This window comes from Eurypyga helias, unplaced genomic scaffold, assembly GCF_000690775.1.
Source record: "Eurypyga helias isolate BGI_N326 unplaced genomic scaffold, ASM69077v1 scaffold2435, whole genome shotgun sequence".
NCBI classification, from domain to species: Eukaryota; Metazoa; Chordata; class Aves; order Eurypygiformes; family Eurypygidae; genus Eurypyga; species Eurypyga helias.
Genome location: NW_010253263.1, coordinates 107224 through 117353, shown reverse-complemented (window position 1 = coordinate 117353; position 10130 = coordinate 107224). Strand labels below are relative to the sequence as shown.

Genomic DNA, 10130 nt, shown 5'->3' with positions numbered 1-10130 from the left:
ATTCCGCCTAAATTTTTTCCATTTGGCAGCAATTACCTGGACAGGAAGAGATACCTGAAAAGTACAAAGATTTGAAGAAAACCTTTGAGGTTTGGTGGCAATAAATTTGCAGAAGGCACAGGGAGCCTCTGTCAACCTGGCTTTCTTAAAGAAAGCAAAAAACCCTGCATTTTCCTGATCCTAGTGCTTCTCTTTTCATGGCAAGACACACTGGGATCCGTGGTTTGGGTTGTAGAGTGCTGCTGGCCACTGCTAGACGAGGGACTAAAACTTGGATTGACGCAATAGGAACACTTGGTTTATTCTGTGTGAGCTAAGGACACAGCCTACCAAGGGGAGAAAACTCAAACCCAAACACGTCTCTGCACACAGTTGAGCGTCTTTGATATCGTCAGTTTTAATGTAAAACTGTACTGATTGTCGTCTCTTTTTTTTTTTTATAATTTCAGTTTGAAATTGATTAAAGAATCTCCATAGGATTTAATATGGCATCAAAGCTGTCATCTCCCTCAACAGAGGAGCAGGCTTCCTCCGAAATAGACGATCTCCATCTATCGCTGCAAAGTAAGTTACTGTAGTTTTGTGCGCCTTTTTAATGTAGATTTTTGGCAAAAATCTGTGGCTGTGCACAAGTTGAAGGGAATTCTGAGAAACCTGTGAGACCTAGTGTCATGTTCAGTGTAGTTCCTTTGTGTCTGTGCTTCTTTGCAGATAGTTGCGTTTCATGAGAGTTGCTTTAGCAGTGAAATGAAAGATCATAGCTTTTGTAGTATTTCTCATGGTATTTTCAGAGCTGTTGCCTTTTTTCTGGTAGAGGTGTGCTTGCACATTCTTATGCCTTGCTACTCTGAACGCATGTTACCATAAACTGTTTTCAAGGGAAGTGCCAGCATGAAAACAGTTATGCCATTTCATTAGTTTGCTTATTTTCAATTTGCTGACAATTAGTCGGTTGCATTAAGCTGTCTTAATGAGGCTATTAACTACAGTACTATGTTATTTTATTTGGTTTTCTGTTCTTACTGCTATATCCCCTGCACACGTAGAAAGAGAGCTTGTGGCCAAAACAGGTAGAATGTTTTTACAGGTCAGAGTCTTTCATCCTTTCTTGCAATGAGTTGCAACTTGTTAAGCAAGCACTCACTGGCTGATTTTTAATTGTTCCAATTTAATGGCAGCTACCTGAACGGTTAAGTAATAATGAGTGCATAAGAGCTGCTCTCTCAGATAGGCTTTTTGGGGTTGCCTTAATCACATGTTGAATTTTCTTCTCTAAGAGTTTCCTGGGAAGACTGAATTTTTCCTCCCCATCCCTGGATGTCTTCAAGTCCAGGCTGGACGAGGCTTTGAGCAACCTGGTCTAGTGGAGGGTGTCCCTGCCCATGGCAGGGGGGTTGGAACTGAATGATCTTTAAGGTCCCTTCCAACCCAACCCATTCTATGATTCTATGATATTCATGGTGGCTATCGAGGAGGCTAGTCCAGGCAGCAGGACTGGCACGGCTGGGAAGCCTGTCTTCAGTATGTTTAGAGCCTGGTGATTCTAGGATGGAGAGGCTAAGCCCTGTTTCCACCGAGCTATTTCCTTTTAGCTCACTTACAAAGAAATTACTGTGGTGCTTAGTTGAGAAAATATGTTTAAAACAGATGGTGCGAAAGAATATTCTGCCAAGTCATTTTTACGATCCGTATTTGCACTAATATTGTCATTGAAGCCATGTGTTTCAAAGGGTGAGTGTTAACAGTGGTCCAAACCCAAACGTCTTTAATGATGAATTTTCTTCCACTTTGCCTCAGTATCACATTCTCAGGGGAGCAGGCAAAAACTCCTAGCAGACAGGAGCTCATCTGACAGTTGCAGCAAGCACAGCTTGTCAGACACATTTGTTGTGCCAGTCAAACTCAGCCTTCAGTAGAAAGACCGAGGTAGCCGTTGTCATAAAACGTGTTTGGAAGACACTATCTAACTTTAATTCAGAGGGTGCTGTACATGGGATTTTAGAATAGGGTTTTATTTTGAAATAATAATTCTATTTTCTGAAGAAAGTCAGATGGGTGTTCATGTGTCGAGTAACAGTAAGGTTTTTGGTCAGTATCTCAGTGAAAAAGCTCTGCTTACTAAAATTATTTTTCTTTGCTGTAATAGTTTAAGCTCCTGTATTATGCTGAAATGAACACACTGCAAATCTGGGGCCAAGCTGTATGTGCCTGACCATTGTAAAACATCTGGAGACATCCCTCAGAAGTGACATAAACAATTTTTGTAATGATTAAATATGCAACAAATGGTAGAGATGTGCTATATATAGCGCTATGACGCTGCAGCATCTGCTCTGGGTCAAACAAGCAAATGGTGACACAGCTGTGATGAAGCACTGAAGACACATTCCCTGACATGACATATAGAAACCATTAGTGACTCTACATGCAGGTCTGTGGTAGCCAAGGTGAAATAAGAAGAATAGGATTACTCAAGGAAAAGGGGTTTTTAGTGTTAGGAATCTTGGGAAGAGATTTGCAAAGCAGCTAGAGACGTTGATGACTTTAAATCTTCAGGTTCACCTGGAGAAGTTTTAGAGAAATCTCAGATTCATGGAATGGCTGCTTATAACTATTAGAAAAGCAACTTAGTTTTTGGGTGACTGAAGATGGGCGTAAAGCTGGTGATGATATGCTTTTCAAATTGTCAAGGTGTAGTTTCAAGGACTGTGTCCAGTGTTGTATAATAGACAGAAAAACGTATTTTATTCTACATCTAAATTTTTTGTATTACAATCTTCTGTTTATTGCTGAATATGTTTTGGGTTTTTTTTTCTTCCCTACCATGTGTAAAACCAAACACTCAGGTATATTTGACTGTGATTTAAGTCACAGTATTCCGTGAGAAGCACAGCACTTTTGGGAAGGAAGAGAAGGAAAGAGGGGGAAAAAGAACCTCCTTAATTAGTGAAGAGTTTACTACTTAGTAGCTCTATTACAGAAATCCTATTAAATTAATGCTTAATATTCTAAAAACTTGCTTTAGTGGAATTTCTGTCAGTGGGCTTTGAGTTAGAAGTGTTTGGCCTAGTAGTTAGGCCTTAATAGTGTTTGGCCTAGTAGGTGCAGTAAAGAAAGTCACTAGAAAATTAGTTAAAATGAAACTTTATTTTCAGTACGCCTTTCTGTTCAGCTAAATATTTTAAGAACACTTAATGAAGCTTGAAAAACATTAAGAAAACAGATAAAGAAATGAAAGGATTATGGTTTCTAATGTTGCGGCATCCAGACATTTTCAAATGATGAAGTTAGTCACAAAATCATGAGGCTGAAGTAAAAGCTGCGAGAATATAAACCTTTATATATATATGTATCTTTTCAGATTTATATATTACTCTTTCACCTTTTCCAGTATCCAAGCTGATCTCCACAAACAAAAGAGTAATGAATGGTTATCACGCTCCCTTCCTGCCAAGAGTATTGAAATTGCTATGAAATCGCATGATGTCAGGACTTGGGCTCCTTCCTTTCTGTTCTTTTTTTCCCTCCCTCTGCCCTAGATGTTATAATAAAATTAAATCAGATTAAGACCAGCATTATCTGTGCCCTGTCCTCCAGCCTGGCACTCAGCCTTCTGTGAATGGAAGAGGCACAGTTGGGGTCCATAATTGTTTTCAGCTTCCTGAAATGAGGAGGCATGTCCCCTCCTTTGGCAAGAGAAGGGCTTCGGCAATGTTTTGGGAACCACTGGAGGTGTGAGTACTCTTTAGTGATGAGCCTGAGTGCAGGACTGCAGCGCAGGGAATTTGCAGCCCTTTGCGGATGGGTGGCTACAGCAGAAGCTGAGTGCAGTTGTGGTGCTCTGGAGTGGGAACATTTTTTGCTTTTTGGATGTAAATCTCCACTTGCCCTCCCATGCACAAATCCTTCCCCTTTTTCCTCTAGGAGAGCAAACAGACCCTATGTGTGGCCTTTCCCACCGAGCCTGTGCAGGGCTCTGTCTTCCCTTTTCTTTCCATGCTTGCTGGGCTAATTCAGACACAAAAGAGTGCGTTTCAGCTCTCGGAGTTTGGGGCATGTTCTTAGTCTTTCACTGTTTAATTAACTACAGGGGTCCTAATTTTTGGTTCTGCTTATTAATCTGTGTGCATGTTACTGTTTATTACTGTAGCCCAAAGGATGATCATATAAGAACGTAGCTGCTAAAACCCTTTTTGAAGTGTTTAATGATATAAATGAATTATGCTGTTTTCATGAAGTTATGTCTAACCCTTTGTGAACGATTTTTCTTCAAGTGAAATTGAAAATACGGTGATACGTGCACACAGATTTTGTTGTGCAGCTTGTAGTAGATCGCGTGCATATCCAAAAAGGAGGATATTTGAGATCCACTTAAGTCATCCAGAGGTCAGGTACACTACTAATACGGCTGTTGTGGCACTAAAGATGGTGGTGATTTGGAGGTGCTCCAGGATCCTGGCAATGAGAAGAGCAAAAGAGTTTAGGAAAGCCGGGAGGGCAAAATTCAGTGTGAACACAGTTCCTGAGTTAGCAGCGCTTTGAGTAAACTGGATAATTAGTGTGCTTTCAAAAGGAAAAGAAGGTTGAAAGGAATAGTGTAGGAAGGAAGGTTGCCACTTGCCGCATAGACATGGTAGGAGTTAATTAGTTAATATTTATACGATATTTGGATTTGAAAAGACCCATTCCTGTAGAAATATTTTCATTATCTTCATTGGGCTTTGGATAAACCTCTTAATCTTGGGGAAAAAAACCCCAAAGCCCTGTGTTTGTTTTTAATTGTGTAACACCATGTTGCTGAACATAAATGCTGGAAATAACTCTTTTTTTTTTTTTTTTTCTTCCCCCCTCCCCTGCTTTCCTGTCTGCAGAAAATGAAACTTTGATACTGGGTGAAAGGGAAGGGACTATAGAAAGGGCTCAGGGGTGAATTACTCACCCTCTCTTTGGGTTGGCAAGTACTTAGGGGCTCTTCTCATAGTTCCTGTCATTTTCAGCATGTACCTGCTTGGTGTTTTAGTTCTTACCAACAGTGCTGCCCCAGTTATCCCTGCTGACCATGCTTTGGTTCATTTTACTGAGGTATCGGAGAGTGTGGAAAGGGTTATTTTGGATGAAACTGAAATAAATGCTCCAAGATGGTAGAATGGAATTAAGGCTAGAGTTAGTCAAACACAACCATTCTTCCCTACGTACGTGGTGGGTACGCTACGTCCCGAACACCAGCTCTTTTGAACTGCTGATCTGTTCCTGTTGGCCTGCAGTGTTTGCTATTGTAGGTGTAGCCTCAGGTGACCTGACTGGTGAAAGGAAGATATAAAAATATCATACACAAGAGGTAATTCCTTCTGGTGAAACAGAGATGGGTAGATGACAGACAGGCTTGCGCTAATTAATTTAAATTAATTGTTTAACTTTTTTTTTTTAAGAAAAAGCCACACAGTTGTACATGGTTCACTGGCAGTGATGCACTGATCCTCACAATAGAAGAAAAGCTCTTTGCTCTTCGGTGAAGTTGTTTGAGTGTGGACGGACAGGCTAGATCTGTTCTGCTGTGGTTTGCTTCCCTCAGCTCCCTGCCGAGGAAGGAGACCGTGCTTTCCCTGGAGCTGCCATCTCTGACCTTGGGAAGAGAAGCACGAAAGGCAACAGAGGAGAGGAGATTAGTTTTAAGTATGGCTTTTCCATATCCCTGTTTAAGGAAGGCTGAGAGTAGAACCGTGGCTGGCAGTGTTCTGCCCTCCTCTTCCTCCTGGGAGAAGGACCACTGCTGTGGTCCCTGCCGTATCCCCATGCTCCAGCCCTTAATGATTAGTCTAGTTTGTAGCACTTGTTGATAGCTCATTACTGGATAAAACAGTCATTGTCCAGCAGTGTGTATTGATTTTTGGCTGGCCTACGTGACACGCTTCTTTGATGTATTATCCTCCCCCTAAAGAGTTGTTCTGAAGATTAGCTTTCAAACACAGGGTGAAATGTGCTAGATTTTGGGTGTTTTCAGGTTAGCAGGTTCTTACTTTGTTATCTCAGATCCAGTTTTGGGCTTGGTGAGTTTTGGCCCAAAGTGAAGGCAATGATCAGGGGGATTTTTGATAGCTTTTTTTATTCTGGGTCAGTGGCATTTTGAAAACTAGGGCAAGAGAAAACGAAGGTCACTTAGAGTCCTATAAAAAGGCCTAACAAAGAATCCATTCATCCTCATAAAAATAAAAATCCGTATTAATTAACCACATGGTAGAGATAAGAATTTGAGAGCTTGATTAAATCATTAGCGCCTCTGAGCAGTAGTTACAGGGGAGCTGGGAAGGAAAACACACTTAGCCTGAAATGGCAATACAACTGCCTGCCACAGTGCAGAACATCTGTACTGAGCTGTGTGTTGTGTGGCCTGGATGGAAACAGAGTGACTGCTGCACTACAGTCGGGGGAAATACTGGCAAGCATAGAATCACAGAATGGTTTGGGTTGGAAGGGACCTTAAAGATCATTTGGTTCCAACCCCCCTGCCATGGACAGGGACACCTTCCACTAGACCAGGTTGCTCCAAGCCTCATCCAGCCTGGCCTTGAACACTTCCAGGGATGGGGCATCCACAGCTTCTCTGGGCAACCTGTGCCAGTGCCTCACCAACCTCTCTGTGAAGAATTTCTTCCTGATATCTAATCTAACCCTCCCTGATTTCAATTTAAACCCATTCCCCCTTGTCCTGTCACTACAGGCCCTTGTAAAAAGTCCCCCCCAGCTTCCTTGTAGGCCCCCTTCAGGTACTGGATGGAAGCATGGAGTCTTGTTCCTCATTCAGGAGGAGACTTTATTATTATTATTTATTTGAGTAGGAAAATAAGTCACATTGCAGCTGAGGTGGCATCTGCTCAGAAGGCAGCCCGGTGGGTTGCACTAGGCAACGGGTGTAGCTTGGGGAGGGTGCAGGATGTGCTTTGGTGTGTATGGTGAAATAACCGCCCTGTCCTTTCACCAGGTGACACATTTACCTGAGAGCTGCCTACGTCAATCAACACTTGCAGTATCTGGCCCATGTTTCATAATGGTGCATGTTAATATGGAGGGATTCAGCCAAAGGAAGATCAGATGTCCTTATCCTAACCGTCTTTCTGTAACCAACCCCAGAAGCATGTTTTCCATATCAGTAGCAGTAGTGTGTGTTTGGCAGGACCTGCAGCTGGAAGAGTCACTGGCGTCAGGCAAAGTAGTTAATATTTGCTTTCCGTCCCTTTTCAAGTGCCAGCAATACCAGCCTTGCTGGCCTGATAAAATTGAGTGCAGCTACTCAATAATTGCTCGTTAGGTAATTGGAACTGTTCCTGCATGAGTATTCAACCAAAGGGTGTGGTTGGATCCTGCGCTAACATGAAGCCAGTCTCAATGCTGTTTGTGTCCTCCTTGTGAACGTTGCGACGTTCGTTGGTCTGTCTGGCAAAAACCCCAGAGTTTTGAGATTTCATTTTGTCCGTGCCTTTAAGATGGCCCTTACCTTACTGTTCATCACGATCTCTGTGGTATTTAAAAAGAAGCATAAAACAATGCAGCAAGCAGGGGAAATCGACTGTTTCATGCTCCAACAGGTTTATAGTATTACGGAGTAGAGGAGGACTGTTGAAAGACGTGTTAGCTACGGGATGCAAAACAGCCCTCGACTCAGGTAACGCATGAATGTTTTTCTCGCTGCTCACCCGCCTGGTGAAGCAGAAGGAGGTCTGTGGGTCGGATGGAGGGGTTAGAAGCAGTAGGCTGCATTATCCTTAAGCGGCTTGCTCTGCTTCACGAGCCTATGAAGCTCTGCGCAGCAAGCTCTTCAGGCTGTCTTGGGTGATGAAAAGCCACCCAGGACTGGGGTTAGTGTTTGCCAAATTCTCAGAGCGTAATGAAGTGTGGGACATTTTCCTTTGAGTGACATTTTCGTTTTCATGGGCAGAGCAGTCAGGATTTTTTTCCCCCACCAAGGGCTTGATATTTTCCATGTCTTTCATTCTGCCCAGCCTACAAAAACATCCATATCTATTGCTGAGTAGTCTTGCGCTTGCCTTATGATGTTAAACTTGCCTTCACATTAGTCTTTTGTGCAAGAGCATGCTTTCAGAGGTAAAAGGGATCATCTGCTTCCACCCCATCTCCCACATGTGTTTCTTCTTGCAAGCTGATGGCTTGCTCACAGCCTCCTGCTGCCTCTCCCATGTGAGAGGGAGCTCCTCAGGGAGCTGCAGTGGGGCCGTGGTGCAGGACACACACCATCCTCTCCTGTCCTTCTGGCAGGATCGTGGGCCAGCATCCCATCCCACCTGCATCCCCATATGCAGATGCTCTAAGCCTCTGTGTCATCATGACCCCAGCACCCACAGCCCCATCCTCTGCGCCTGGCTGCTCAAAGCAGTCCCTCCTGCCACTCGGCGCAGCAGGGAGAGGGCCTCGTGCTTTCTCTCTGCTTTGCACCTCTCCCACCTCTCAGGCTTGGCTTCTCTGCTGCCTTCAGTGAGAGACAGGAGCATTTCAGGCCTACAGGTGTCCATAGCCATGCATGGAGGAGCTAGCAGCTGCCTCAGAGGGAGTGCCAGGGACAGCCATGCAGCTGGTGCAAGCTAAAGATGGTGGTTTGGGTGACCAAAACATCTACTCTCCTAACTGTATGATCTTGCCCTCCCTCAGTTAATACTCTATTTGACCTGCTTTGTAATGTCTGGGCTGTTAAAAACCCATGTGACCTTTTGGGTTTCCATTCAAATGGGGAAGAGAGAGGAGATAATGTCCCTTCTACAGCTCCTGACAAGCCCCTTGGAGTGAGACTGCTTTTTGGCTTGTTTTTTGGGTGGATTTGTGGGATTTGGGTGGAAGCGTGGGCTGGGGAGTGGTGTGATCCAGTGGCTGTGACAAGGGACAGAGCTGGGGAGGTGGTCTGGTCTTGCCTCTGCTGTGCATGCTCTGCTTCACCTTTTGGGGGAACTAGGCTTATCTTCATCTCTGCCATGGAGAAAGGCTTTCCCCTCTCTTGATCTGTACTCTGGTGTAAGAAACAGTTCCAGTGTTCTGATTTTAGAAACACGGGCTTAACCAACTTCTGTGTCCCCTCAAAACTGCTGGTAGTTTATCCCTGTCTTCCACTCTGCAGCACCTGGGTGAAGAGCTGGATCTCTGTGTGACCAGGGCACACTTTGAGTCCCATTTCACCATTTTTTACCAGGGCACGAGTTCAAGTACTTCCCTCTTTCTCCCTCCTATTTTAAGATGCTCTGTGCCCCTGTTTGGCCAGATTAATGATCTGCATTCCCCATAGAGGGCCCAGCTCTGAAAAGGATGCTCTAAGAGGGTTTATTCCCCTGTGACAGACTGATAACTCTCCCCGGCTCTTCAGCTGAGCAAGACAGCCTGTTGTGTGGCTTAACTTACAGATCTGCATTTATCACCTAACTCCAGCCTCCATACAGGTCTCATCACCCAACCCCATGTGCGAACTTTGATGAATTAAAAGAATGGATCTTGTACTGCGTCTTTCAAGGAACACTTAGGAACGGATGGCGTTATTCTAGGCACATGATTCTGTAGGATGATGTGTTTACATGTGCTGAGCTTTTGAGAAAACCTTCATTAGTTGCTCTTTGCTTCATCCAGCAGAAGTATGCTTGATGGTTCCAGAGGTCCTTGCAGTATCATCTCTGCAAGCAAGAAAATACCAGCTCTAAAATAGGAGTTGAGAAAGACTAATATTAAATCATATCTTAATATTAGGAAGATCAGACCTTAGGTTTGAGACAGCTGCCATGTATCTCTTTGAGAAAAAGAAATAAAACCAGATCATTTTTTCCATTAACCGTTTTTTCTTTTTTTTTTTTCCCCTCAGTGCAGCGGGAGTTTACACAGAAGAAAACCTTCACTAGCTGGATAAATTCAGTACTGGCAAAGGTAAGAAAGGGATTCTTCAGGACAGAGATGCCTTTTGCCTTTTTAATTTGGGCATGCTGTATAGAGATTCAGCTTTTCTAGGAATAAACAAAATTAATATAAGATTTCAGGTAGTGGCTGGAAAAAGTAGCCAGTTTTGTTTAATAGGTGTAACAGCATTGTGTTGGTGGTTGCCCAAGGACATTTGTAAGAGGTGATTTGTAAGTAGTTGACAGTAT

General features: G+C 43.5%; 1 protein-coding gene across 1 annotated transcript in view; it reads left to right on the top strand.

The window, feature by feature from the left end:
- Window positions 1-485: 485 nt before the first annotated feature.
- The window catches only part of LOC104510369 (nesprin-2-like), a gene marked incomplete at its 3' end in the record, with an annotated part of 114977 nt that continues 105332 nt past the window's right edge, over window positions 486-10130 (top strand). The window contains 2 exon segments of the mRNA XM_010152597.1: window positions 486-564; window positions 9851-9912. Of these exon segments, the coding sequence (XP_010150899.1) occupies window positions 486-564; window positions 9851-9912 (141 nt within the window).